General features: G+C 31.5%; 2 protein-coding genes across 2 annotated transcripts; one reads left to right on the top strand and one right to left on the bottom strand.

The window, feature by feature from the left end:
* The first annotated feature begins 340 nt into the window (after positions 1-340).
* On the top strand, positions 341-13,088 carry LOC107367277 (ABC transporter G family member 23-like). Its single transcript, XM_015934973.3, has 2 exons — positions 341-794; positions 10,923-13,088. Exons 1-2 carry the CDS (start codon positions 647-649, stop codon positions 12,923-12,925), a joined length of 2,151 nt encoding a protein of 716 aa, XP_015790459.2. The 5' UTR covers positions 341-646; the 3' UTR covers positions 12,926-13,088.
* On the bottom strand, positions 12,962-14,220 carry mRpS10 (mitochondrial ribosomal protein S10). Its single transcript, XM_015934975.3, has 3 exons — positions 13,989-14,220; positions 13,755-13,912; positions 12,962-13,343 (listed from the first exon to the last, which is right to left on the bottom strand). The coding sequence occupies exons 1-3, from the start codon at positions 14,094-14,096 to the stop codon at positions 13,079-13,081; spliced, it is 531 nt and encodes a 176-aa protein (XP_015790461.2). The 5' UTR covers positions 14,097-14,220; the 3' UTR covers positions 12,962-13,078.
* Between the last annotated feature and the right edge of the window lie 158 nt (positions 14,221-14,378).

The raw sequence follows: 14,378 nt of genomic DNA, 5'->3' as shown, positions 1-14,378 counted from the left end.
ACCAGTTTTATCACACGAATATGTGACCTTAATCGCGTTAACCAGTTTTTTTGGGTTTCATGTTCAAAAATAAGGTGAAAGTGAGTAAAGAGGTAAAAAGATGTTTCAAATGTTTGGTCAGAAACTTCGAGTTGAAATTTGTTTACCGTTACTGAATTACATGTTAACCGGTTAAACAGTTTTCTGGGTTCGTTCATTAGTTGTTCATTTCATTTCTCATAATAATGATCATGATGATAATGATGAGAAAGATGATAATGAAAAACCAGTTTATTAAATGCCTGAGGGTTAAGAAAGAAAGGAAAGAAGAAAAAAAACAAATGTTTCGAATAGTTTTTTCTTAAAGAAAGTTGATTTCATATTAAACCTAATTTCACATTCAACTTTCACTTTTTTCACTTCACAACACTTTTTTGTTCATTTGCTGGTTAACCTTTTCAATTTCAACTTTTCCTTGTAACAAACCTTTTCTCATATTTTTGATCAATAACAAAATCCAAACAAGAAACCCTTTCAATTGACCAACAATGTCAACCCAAATTGTTCAACAATCAACTCTATGAATTGATACAAATTGACCTCTTCTTGTGCTTTACATCGAGCAATTTTCGAATCAACATTTCATGTTAAATTGAGTTTCATTCCAATGGATATTCAACAAATTACTGTTAGTGATCAACAACCTAAATTTGCTGTTCAAGTGGACGATCTTTACTTGGGTTACAATCAAACTGGTAATGTATTGAAAGGAGTTCAACTCAATGTTAAACCAGCTTCAATTTATGGGTTATTGGGTAAGTTTTATGTCCATCAATTATATCAGTTAATTGTGTAATTTACGTGTTAATCGTTTCAAAAGATGATCAACCAAAAAAACAGACTTTTCAATATTCCATCCTTTTCTGGTTAAACTGATGAAACCAGGGAAAAGATGAAACCCAAATATTTGGTGAATCTTTAATTCCTTTGATTGTAGTTTCAATGGTAAAGGTTGACCAGTCTTTGGATATTTCACTCAAAATTGCAGTTTAATTGGGTTAACTTTTGAACCGTTTTTTCATGACTTTCACTGTTAATTAAATTTTAATTTTCACTGTTACATGCAAAACTAATTAACTTCAATGATTGTTGAAGAGGATGAAAATTTAATTAAATATCTTTGACCATGTTTATTGTCAACAATGAGTTAACATGAAATGACCAGTTTTGGTATTTGGTTTAAAGACAATTTGCTTTTCTTTTGCGTTTCTGTCCTTTTGGACCAAAACTGGTAAAGATAATGATTAATAACGTTAATAACGTTAACATTTGTTAATCAATTGCGACGAAACTCTGTTGATGAAATTACATTGACAAAACAAGTGGCAATTAATGTGTATCAATGTCAACTGTTGAAGTCTTGTTTTCATCAACACTTCGCCTTGACAGGATAATTTTGATTATCGATTGGTCCCAATCAAGTTTACTGAAAATGCTACACTTTTCCTATTCTCCTGAATCCATGGTAATATTGACATGACTGGCGAAGAAGAAAAAAACACAAAAATGTAAATCATCTTGTCCATCATCATGAAGACACCAAGACTAGTTATATAACCTCGAGATGGGAAAACATTGATCAATTATGTAACTCAAAAGATTGAAGTGAAAGTGAATTTGAAGGAAAAAGAAAGAAAATATTTGATTAAAATAGAATAATTGTTTCCATTCAAGGTTGACTATGAATAATGAATTCACCAAACAAATTATTCAAATCAAGGTTAACATGATGGGAATTTTATTGTTTCATCTGATCTTCCCTGGTAAACAGAGCCATTAAAGGGAAAAGAGTGTCATAAACAATTTACATTTTCAATCTAAAATGTATCACTTGCAGCAAGTGTTGTAAATTGTATCTTTTGTTTTTATTAAATTTATAAATTATCCAAAAATTGTAACAATCAATTTAACCGTTATTACATGAATCTAATATGAGCAAAAAAAGCAAACAAATTGAACGTCAAGTTGAGATGAAAAATGAAAATAAAAATTATTCACATATTAAAGCACATTTAGAGTAACCTTTTATCATGTTCAATTGAAATTGGAAGCAAAAAAAGCTCATGATTTATAAGTATCTTTTACTCTCTCTCTCTCTCTCTTCATGTGTGTTAATGTCAGAATGATGATAATGATGATGATAAAGATTGGCAAAATGATGAGAAGAGTGAATAAGTGAAAAAAGTGTTCATTTGATATCATTTCATGTAATAGATAATAATGATTTATTGAACTTATCATCATCTTAATACAACAATAATGAAAGAGATCTGAAACTAGGCCAGGAGAGAGAAAGAGAAGCAAAAAGTAGGAAATAAAAGTTCATAAAGATGATCATGAAAGCTTCCTTTTTTTCAGTGAAACCATTGATTTTGTAAAGGATATAATTCAGCAAAGATCAATTCCTATTTGTTACTCTGCTTTAATTCAAGCAAAATTGTGATTACACTCAGACATCAATCCATTGCCATCATCAACATGATCCTGATTACCTTCTTGAAGATGGTGAAAGTAGAGAGAAAAGAGAAGAAGAGAAAAGAAAAGTTCTCGGAAAAATAATTCTGATTATGATGAATGCGCTTCATTCCTTTTCTTCACCCTTTATTATCATTGTAATCATTTTCATCGTGTTTCTCATTCTCCTCATCATCATGGGGTGTTGTTCATTTGATATACTTTTGTCATGATGGAAGAGCTCGAACCTAGAACTGATTCCTCCTCCTCCTCCTTCCCTGTATTTTCATTTCTCAATTTTCATCTTTTCTCCAACATTATTTTTACTTTTACTAATATTACTTTTTCCCTTCACTTTCCAACTTTCCATCTCATCGATCTCACAATCCAATTGGAAACATTCATTTTTTATCCCTTCATCATTATTATCATTATTATTACCTTTGAATTTTGCTCAGTAAATAGACAACAACAAAAGTTGGCGATAAAATATTTTCCAATAACAATAATGTAACAATAAAAAAAAGAGCTTTTGGATTATATCCAAGTTACCCTTCGATCTTTCGATCGATTCTTGACCCTTTTGTCCAATCTCTGTTTTTATTATCAATATATATTTTTACATCAATAACAGAGGAAAACAAAAGCAAACCAGAAAAATGTTGAAAAACCAGAAAAAAAATGGTTAATCTACTTTCAATTGTTAATCTCTTGTGCTTAATGCAATTAATAGCTGATGACCCTGATGTATTCAGGTTAAAAAATTAACTCATTTTGCACCTTTAATTGTTGAAACAATTTGCGCTTTAATGGCTTGGACAATGAAAGTTGAGATGAACGTGAGTGTTGAATGTTAATTGATTCAAAAATTTGCCTCTTTTCTGGTAACGGTGTAAAGCAGTGTTACGTTTCAACCTGCAAATGTAACAATTTACGCATTTTCATTGTCAATCATTTACCAAGCTTGTTTGTATTATTATTACATTAATAAATTACACTTTTCATTGGCAGTCAACAAAAGGTTGAGTTGAATTGAATTAAAACCAGGATCTATCGGGATGAAGATGAAAGCAAACTGCCTTTGAAAGCAGATCCAATAATAACACCATAATTATTAGTTTACAGTTTAACGTTTGGCGTTAAAATACATTTTTAATTGTTTAAACCATTTTCAAGCTTTTCATCTTCTTTTCTGGTGATGATAAGCTGATGATTATGATTGTTGATGATCAACAGGAGTAGTTAAAGGTTGCTCTTTTAAGGTCATAAGGCTATTTAGGTTGGTTTACAATATACATTCACCAATCAATGAAAATCGGTTAAACCAGTTCATCTCATCACTCCTTAATCATTGGTTATTTTGTTATTTGGTTGTTATGATAATGAGAGTAAAGGCCAGCAAAAGACCAGTAAATTGATTGACCAGAAATGGCCAGTCGAAATTGTTTGATTGTTATCAAATACAGTTGATAATCATGATGATGATAATGGTTGAGATGATGCTAATAATGATGGTTATGACATTGATAATGATTATTGGAAGATGGTGAAAAAAAAGGATTCCTTAAAATGAACCATTTTTCTTTCTTCTCTTTCATTTTTTTTCCTGTAACAATGAACACTTGAGTTTCATGGCTTATAAGGTTTAGTATTGAATACTATTGAATTGATCATGATTATCATGATGTTGCTATAATGATCATATTATTCAAGCTTCTTGTTAATTATCATCAAACTGGATTCACTTTTTGTGCATACAAATCAGTAAATGGGTAAAACGAGGTAACCAGATTTAAATAATTTAACCATCAACCAAAATTTAATTGTTTTAATTGATTTAATTGTAGATGGAAGGGTTAATGATGAATATTTCATTCCTTACAATCAACTGCAATTGTTTCAACTTTCAATGCTTTTGTTTGTTGCTATTCCTGGTTTACAGTGACTTTGAGTTTACCAGAAAAAGTTTTGTCAACCTTTTTTCTGACGATTGATTAATGGTTAATAAACTGTTTTCAATTAATCTGGTTAATCCAATTTTGAAAGTTGTCTTCAGAAATGAAAGTTGAATTTTTTTCTGTTATTTGTTTTTTTTTTTGCTCAAGAAATAATCGATAAATTTTCTTGGCTAAAGTTAGTAAATAACTCAATTTGATATTTTAATGAGCTTTTAATGTTAGCGAAATTGCAATTTCATCTCAATTAGCATAATCATCTCATTTGATTGCTGTGAAAATATCAAATTGAGAGAGCAAGAAGCTCTGAAATTGATTTGCAACGAAAATTAACATTGACCATTCATTATTTTATGAAAAACTGTTTGATATGATATGAGTTTAATGTAGTCATTTGTGTCAAGTAATAGTTTAACCACTGGACCGAGAAGTTAGGAGTAACTCGAGGTCGACGTCCGAGTGTTTTATCTTTTAACTTCGAGATATCTAATGCAATCTAATGTCAACATCTTTTTTAATTCAGTGTTTAGCAAAAGCTAAAAGACGCAGAGATCAATGTTAAAAGTCGATTTTTTGTAGAGACATCTTTGGATGAATTGTGCTTTGCTATTGAGCATTTTACAGGGCTATTCAGCTACTTAGTATGATGTTGAACGCCAATAACTTTGCAACCAGACATATCTTTGACCTGGGAATCGAATATAGCGAGTTTGGGTGACATTCATTTTTTATGTTTCAAGGACAAGGTCATTCAAGGTCATTTTTCGGAAATCGCTGCTGCTCATGTTAGAGGTCATTCCGAGGACCGGACATCATTTTTGAAGACGAAAAATCTTCCTGATCAAGTTTCGACGCTCTGTGATGAACGCTGCTTGAGTGATTAACATTTAAGTTCCAAAACTTCGTTAATTTAAATTTTTTATTTTTATGAAAATTCGCATTTTTTATGCTCATTGGGGCGCAATCAACCCCTAAATTCATTTTTACTACATTTTTGTGATCCAGATGACTGAGCAAAGCTCCAGCAGCGCTTTACACGAATGGGGTTAAGCAAGTTTATTTAACAAGGTCTTATTCAATTTTTACAGTATAAGATGGATTATTTTTGTCAATTAGTTCCAATTTAGTCTCAATGAGCATAAAAAATGCGAATTTTCATAAAAATAGAAAATTTAAATTAACGAAGTTTTGGAACTTAAATGTTAATAACTCAAGCAGCGTTCATCACAGAGCGTCGAAACTGGATCAGGAAGATTTTTCGTCTTCAAAAATGATGTCCGGTCCTCAGAATGACCTCTAACATGAGCAGCAGCGATTTCCGAAAAATGACCTTGAATGAACTTGTCCTTGAAACATAAAAAATGAATGTCACCCAAACTCGCTATATTCGATTCCCAGGTCAAAGATATGTCTGGTTGCAAAGTTATTGGCGTTCAACATCATACTAAGTAGCTGAATAGCCCTGTATATTAGTTAGCATTGGATGGTCCTGCTTCAGTTGCATCTTGACTTGCTGGTGTATCTAGGTTTTGACGGTTATCATATCATGGAAAGTATGGCAGATTGTTGCTAGATACTTCATCTCCACCAATCCAGCTATCACCGTCATCACCAGTGATGTTTTCATCAGCAAGTTAAAATGTAGCTAAGGAAGCTTCATGCAATAATACCATCATTACCGATTGAGTTATCATTAGGAGGAAAAGTTGTCTGTCTTTCACCCAGAGGTTTCTAGTTAGAAACCAGCCGATTCTTAATTTTCAGATTGAATTGTATGAGTCTACATTAAAGGCTGAGATAATGAGACGAAATTTATAAATTGCCTCTAATTTAAGAGGAGTCAAATCTAATTTGATTTCACAGGTTGAAATTACATGTTCATTATCTGCTTAAATACAACTGTCAAGCTTTGTCTTCACTTTCAGTGTACTTCACTGGACGATGACATTTATCATTGTCTGTAGAGTAAACTGTGCTTAGTTAACAGTGTTAGTTAACTTTTTAACCCAAACAGTTTCAGTTTATACAGTTTAACCATTTGATTAAGTGATAGTTAAACCACTGCATCGAGAAGTTATGAGATATAAACTACGAGGGCGAAGCCCGAGTGTTTTATCTCATAGCTTCGAGATATTGTGGTTTAACTGATTTAAACCACTATGTAATCTAATCTCAACACTTTTTTTTACTTTTCAAGACACAATTTTGTCTTGATTTTCCATTGCTTTCAATGGGTTTTCATATTTTCATTTTAAGTTTCTTATCATTTACATTTTAATTTTGATTTTTTTATCACATCTTATCGCTCTCTTTATCACTGTCTTTAGACCAAACTGTGTATTTTTAGTTAACAGTGCTAGTTAACTATCAAGTTAACCAATTTGAAAATAGCACCAGATTATACAATTTAACCATTTGATTAAATACTGGTTACCTTCAACAAAGTGGTTTGAGTTGAACCTTTGAAACAATAAGGTTTGTAATGAAGACATGAAAGTATTTTTTAGGACCAAATCAACTCCACTCATCAAAATTATCAAAATTTTCAGCTTTATCAATTTGTTGTCACATTAATACAAAATAACCCAATGTCTTGCAAAGACATCAAAGTTGATCAATATTTCAGTAAAAATCATCTAATGATCTTTGTGAGTCAGTTTTTGTTTTCAGTTGAAAGTTGTTGAAAGGTCAAAGAGCAGTCACAACAAATGATGTTTCTTGACTCTTGACTCCAACTCTGATTTGTAAAGTAATTTACAATTCTGATTATTTAAGGCTAAGAATATCATTTATTGAATTTTGTTCAATCAAAACAACAATTGTATTCCTTCAACTTGCTACTGTTTAATGTTAACCAACTCAAAGGAAAACATTATCAATCAATTGATGATCAGTTCAATCAATTTCAATCCAATAAAATTAGTTATTTACCGATTGTTGACTGCACCCAAAGTAAATGTTTACATTATTGAAGTTGATAATTTGCTTTCAACATGAAACATGTTCAATTGGTCATCGATTAAATTGAATTATATTCATCAATTGTCAAAAGGCAGCAAAAAAAAAGTGTCAACTCAAAAGATGTTCATTGAGACAAATTGAAACAATGAAGCCTCAAAGCTTGAAAGGATCAAAATATTAATGTTTACTTTTATGAAACTGTTTACTGAAAATGATTAACAGCAATTAACTGTAAATCAACATGAAAATTATTTAAATGAGGACAAGCTTTTTGAAACAAGCTTTGAACCTTTTTTTTCATGTTGAACCAGAATCCAATTGAATGGTTTCCAATTGAAAGGCTAAATTCACTTTTTGGCTTTTCTAACCTTTACTTTGTACTCTTTTTTTTAAGGCCAAATGATTCTGGAAATTAATCTTGCTTTTTTTCAGATTAAATTTGAAACTTTCAATTGACAATCAAAGGTTCAATTGAATCAATGATTCGTCAAATGTACAAACTCATTGTTAAAATTGAAATTGTTGATTGAAAAAAGCAAACCTTTTCATCAATAATTACCTGGATCAGCGTGATTATTAATAACAATTGATGAGGCAGATTGTCATTGAATCGGAATGTACTTTAATCAAAAGGAAAAGTAAATTGTCAGTCAGCTGAAGAAGAAGAAAGAACTGGAAAAGTTCGTGTTGTCCACACTCTGAACTTTTTTACTGGGCAACAGTTTCCATTCTTTATCATGACAAAGGTTAATTCAGGTAACAAGTTTGACCAGAAAAATGCAACAATAAAATAATGAGGCAACAGATTAGATTCATTTTTTGTTCACTTTCCTAACTGATTGGTTATTATTGTAATGATAAATTTCATGATAACTGTAAGGAAAAAAAAAGATGCAAGTTCTTGACCTGTTCTGAACACTTTGCCTTTTCTTGTTTAACCTGTTCAATACAGAAAATTGTCAATCATTGTTTGGTCCATCAATGGGTCAACAGATTAATCCATTGTAATCAAATTAATTGGTAATGTTGAGAAGCAAAGTTGCCTTTTTTTGTTTCTCATTCATTTCTCACCAGTTTTCATCCTCATTTTCATTCAATTCATTGTTGCCTTTTTTCTGGTTACCTTTAAAAGTAATTGTGTTTATGGGCTTGTAAAGGGTTACAATGGTTTTGTTTGGTTTGCAAGAGCAACTCAAACTGATCATCAGTTGATTGGTTCATTAACGATAAAGATTGCTTTTACTTTGACCTGATCTCGTGATGATTGGCAAAACCCTGAAGACCATGATTATGATACTGAATCAGTTTACACTTGATTTAATTTCACGCCAGAATTACAAGTTTCTTTAATTGTTCAATTTTACTGTTACAAACAATCAATTTGGCTAAATTTCAAGTCAACATGTTATCCATTATGGATGCTCAACCATTTTAAATAGCATTTAATTTTCTTCTTTTTCCCATTTTCTATCAAATATTTAGTCATTTTGTCACAAAATGAAACAAAAAATCTGGTTAAGGTTGACATTTGAACCTGGTTTTGTTTCAATGAATAGTTAAAAATGGGTAAAACTGGTAAAATTGATAAATGTTTTGATTAAAGGTTAAGATTGAACAAGTTTGAAGAAACTGTTTTTTTGTTGTTAACTTGAAGATGAAGTTGAAGGAGGAGGAGGAAGTAAAGTGGCGAGTTAAAAGACTAGTCAAGTTTAAATTGATTGAAGTGTAATGGTCCATTCAATTTTTGTTTAGAGGCCAACAAAAATGACCTCAACAGTTATCAAAGTAAATCAGGAATCAGTTTTACTTTTGAACAATTTTCTCAGCTTCTGCAGTCCGATAAGAGTAAAATGTAAATTTAAAGTCTCTATTGGGTAAAACCTAAATTGACATTGATGAACATTTTTGTATTGAAAGTATTGACAAAGTGAACCATCTAATGTATTAGGATGATCATCAATTCACTATCTCATCATCAGTTTCAGATTGATTCATGAGTCGAAGCAAATTCAAATGCAAAAGACTATGGACTTTAATGATGTTATAAATCACTTTTGACTTTCATCATCATCTTTATCCTCTTTCATCCCTTTTCTTTTCCTCTCTCATCTTCATCTTCATGTTGACTACAAAATGGACTGAGAAAAGGAGAAATACTTTGCTTCACTGATTATTAAAATAATCACAATAATAATGGTAATAACAGGGAATAGCTTTTTCATTATTTTGGCTTCAACATCATCAGTCTTATACTTTTTTTTATATGATTAGATAAATCCTTTTTTTTTATTATTGTAAACTTTATTGTGTCTCGATTATTTGCTCAAACTAACCTTTAATCTGAATCTCAGTTAACATTATTCCAGGTAAAATCTATTAACATTTCATTCTCATGGTTTTACATTGCAAAATTGATTCAACCATGAAATATATTTTCCTCTCTTTGCCTTTTCCCTTTTTAGCCAAAATCCTGAAAACTTAAACTCACTGCCATTTACCATTGAAATTAACAATTTGTTGATCAACTGAAATTATGTAAATTATATGTTAACAACCTTTCCTCATCTTTATCCTCATCTTTACCTTTATTTTCATCATCCTTTGAAATGTGTTTAGGCAATGATAAGGTTAGAGAATCAACTTTTGCCTTTTCTACTTTTGTATTGCTCTTGAACATTGTTTAATCTTGCCATTTTAGTTGGCAAATGATTAACTAATTTTTTACCTTTAAAATCAATTTAAATTGGTTCACAAGTTAATGCAATTCAATTGGAAACCTTGAAGCTTTGTTGTATTGACATTTGTATTCACTCTTGAAATTTTATTATGTTTCTCCTTTTGCTTCAAGTTAATCAAATGATTATGGCGATGAATGAAATTAATTCATTTTATTTCATCTAATTAGTTGGTGTTTCCCTTATTACTGCAATTAATTAGCTTATATTTCAGTGAAATTATTTGTATATTTGTGTTTAATAGCCTTAATTTTTTACCTTCAGTTAATCTTTGGTAAGAAATGTAAATTGTTATTAATGCTTTACTTGCGATTCATTTTGTGATCACATTTTGTACACTTTCTGTAATGTTGATTGAATATTTTGTTGATGTAATTAAGTTGTCTTAAGTAAATAATATTGTTGATTTTAAAACTTATAAATCTTTGGTGTGTGTGTGAGCATAACAAAGGAGGTTGATTGGAAACGATAAAGATAGTTATAATATACCAATAAGTATCAAGGTAAATTGCAAAGAAGATTATCAAGGGTTTAAAATAAACTCTAAATCAAGGTTTAATGATCAACTTGCTTTTGATACTTGTAAAGTTTAGTTATCATTAAAATCTGGCAACAGTAATCATCTTATACGGTATAATTTGAATCTAGAAAAGGTAAAATAACTAATGATTAGCTAGGAGTAAGCACAAGAATCCCTTTAAGTAAAATGTAATCCCAATGATTAAAACATAAAATTCAATTAACTTTTTGGTTTCTTTCCTTTCTCTGCTCTCGCCAGGTCCAAGTGGTTGTGGTAAAACTTCACTAATCAAATGTCTTGTTGGCTATTTTAAACCAGCCCGAGGAAGTATAACCATCAATGGATATCCATTAGGCCATGAGAAACTTGGTATTCCTGGTCCTGGTGTGGGTTACATGCCGCAAGAGTGTCAACTTTACAATGAATTGACAATTGAGGAAACATTGAAATACTTTGGTCGACTATTTTTGATGGAGACTAAAAAAATTGAACAAAATATTGACCATTTAATTACTTTGCTTGATCTTCCGCCCAAATCTCGATTAGTTTCAAGTCTTTCTGGTGGACAAATGAGAAGAGTTTCATTTGCAGCTTCAATAATCAACAAACCTAAATTGGTTATTTTAGATGAACCAACGGCAGGAGTTGATCCAATGGTAACAAAGTCAATCTGGAATCATTTAAGTCACTTGTCCAAAAAATTGTCCATCACAGTGATTGTGACAACACATTATATTGAAGAAGCTCGTAAAGCTGATTGTGTAGGTCTTATGAGAAAGGGTAAGATTCTTGCCCAAGATTCACCAGGAGTTATCATGAAAAGATATGGAGCTGTTACGTTGGAACAAGCTTTCCTTTGTGTCTGCAATAAAATACAGGTTTCTGAAAGGTCTATGTCATCAATTGAACCCTCTTCATCTCAGTTGTCACCTGAAACGTCTTCATCATTACAAGAGCCAGAGGTTCCAAATGGTAATACTGATGATGAGCTTAATGAATGTCCAGGGGAAATTATTTATCGACCAAAAGCCGCCATAAGTCCACTTGATTTTAATAAATTGTTTACAGTCAATCTGGACCATTGGTTTACTATTGTTTCAATCATTTTTTGGAAAAACACTTTAAGAAATTTGCGAAATATTCCGTTTATGGTTTTACAATTTATTGTTCCAGTTGTCCCTGTAGTCCTTTTGTGTATAGCGGTAGGCTTAGATCCATTTGATGTTCGGGTTGCAATTGTTAACGATGATTTGGGTGGCAAATATAGCGCTTTGTTCCTGAAACATATAGATAAATACCATATTAATGCTGTGCCTTATAATTCCTTGGAAGAATCATTACAAGACATCAGACAGGTGAAAACATGGGGAGCATTGCATTTCAAACGTAATTTTTCTGCCAGTATTATGTCCCGAATCGATTTCTATGAGCCAACATTAACAAACAGTACAATTGAAGCGAGTACAATTAAACTTTATGCAGATTTAACTGATGATTTAACAGCAATCCATGTGAAGAGAAGTTTGGATCGGACGTTCCATGCGTTTGTACAAGACTCATTAGCTGATAAAGGTCAAAAACCAACCATTGCCGCGTTGCCAATTAAAATGGAGCAGCCAATTTTCGGTGAAGCCAATCTTAATCGCCATGATAATTTTAAAAGATTCACTTTACCAGGCTTTATGGCAGCAGTTTGTTTCACTATCGGCTACACAATAACAGCAGTAATCATCAGTTTTGAGAGAAATGATAACATGTTGGATCGACATTATGTCATAGGTGTATCACCACTCCAATTTTTGGTTGCCCATGCCTTTAATCGTCAAATATCAAATATAATTCAAATCTCTACCATCTTGATCACAAGTGTTTATGTCTTGCAGATATTGGATATGCCAGCGTTTACCCAACTGTTGACATCATTTTTCATTCTTTTTATTATCAGTATCAATGGAATGAGCCTTGGAATGGTCATCTCGTCTCAAAGTAGCAGGATTGATCTCATTTTCACGTTTTCGATAGCTGCAATGTTTGCTTTCATGATTTTTAGTGGAGTCTTGTGGCCAATTGAATCGATGGGGCCATGGTTGAGAGCACTCTCACAATTATCTCCAGTCACTCAAGGAGCTCAAGGGTTGAGGAATACTTTGCTTCGTGGTTTAGGTCCATGGCATTCAGCTGTCCTTCCTACCTTTTACGTATGCTTTGGATGGTCTTGTCTGTTATTTGTGATTGGAATCCGACAATTCAAGTTCACCTAGAGCGACCGATTAAAATGAAAGATTATCTAATAGCTGTACAATCTACATATTTGTATATTTTTTTATTACTATGACTAATGTAATGAAATTTTGTAATGCCATTGTTATGTATGTAACTATACAAAAAAGAAAATAATTTAATTAAAGTGAATATCACTCTGTAGCGGCAGCTAAAGCTTCTTTTGCATTAATATGATCCGGCATTTTCGATAATGCAGTTTTAACAACTTCTAAATGAACACCTTCCGGAAGATTACGTTCTATATACTCCAAAAATGTATCTGCTGTTGAACCAGTTAAATGTTTGAATTGCATATTCAAGAAATATGTCCTGAATTCATACACCGCTCTGTGATCTTTGTAGATGAAACGCGATTTCAAAAGTGGTCTCCTTTGAATATGACGCCAAGGCTCCTCCCTATTTGAATTTATGTAGATTAAAAATGAAAATGTTAGAATTTGCAAATTTAAAAGCAATTAGCTATTAACATGATAAATAACAATAGATTTCTATTGCATTGCAATTAGCCAATCGCATCAGAAACCTGATCTGGACAATGTGAAATTACAGTGGAAAGGAAGCAACTGGACAACTACTGAAGATCTCATAAATCAACTATGAACTAATTTGAATGGATTTTTAGATTTTGTAAATCAAATTAACGATATTAAAATAGTAACATCTCCATAGCAACATTCTACATGTGAGCTGTTTTCATCAAACTCATTGAGTTTCTAGGAGTAAAATTAACTAATTAAATACCATAACGAATGATTAGATAGTTCTGAGAGTTGAATATTGTAGTTGATATTCAGGACAAAAACTTACGCTTTCACGACCGGAATTCCAAGCTCTTCAGAAACAGTTAAAACAAATTTCTTGTAGGATTGTAAAACTGGTGGATCATGAGCCTGTAGTTTAAGTTCTATTTTTTTATAAAGGACATCCAAATCCTCTGTTTCCTCTGTTTTATCTGCACTAACTACCTGAAAACAAAAGACAAGTAGAATATGTTAAATAAAATAAATAGACCCATTAAGGTACAAAGCCACTGAAACTTACCTTGTTTGCATCGGTCGACATGAAGTTTGTGTTCCCACTCAATAATCTTGGTTTTAAAGCCAACCGAAAAAAACATGATAGATTCGAGCGTCCTACTAAATAAGACATTTCAGGTCAATACGATATAAAAACTATACAAACAACGAATAACAAATTGAATAACTGATTTAGAGTTGTTTAATTAAAAACAAATAGCGAGTTTATTTTGGTTGGCTAACATTATTCGTAATTTTGGAAAACACATGTTTGACCACAGCGCCATCTTTGTTATCAACCTAAATAAACTATCAATTTTGATTTTCAAATGTTTATTTTTAATCTCGTTAATCGAGTTAATTGTTTCATTTTGTGTCATTTTTAACTTTAAATTAGTGTTTCTCAAGGTCCAGG

The sequence above is a fragment of the Tetranychus urticae genome, chromosome 1, assembly GCF_039701765.1.
Source record: "Tetranychus urticae isolate SD_2017Ah chromosome 1, NJAU_TeUrti_SD_1.0, whole genome shotgun sequence".
Classification (NCBI taxonomy): Eukaryota; Metazoa; Arthropoda; class Arachnida; order Trombidiformes; family Tetranychidae; genus Tetranychus; species Tetranychus urticae.
The sequence above is the reverse complement of the archived record's forward strand: the minus strand, read 5'-3'. Positions and strand labels throughout refer to the sequence as shown.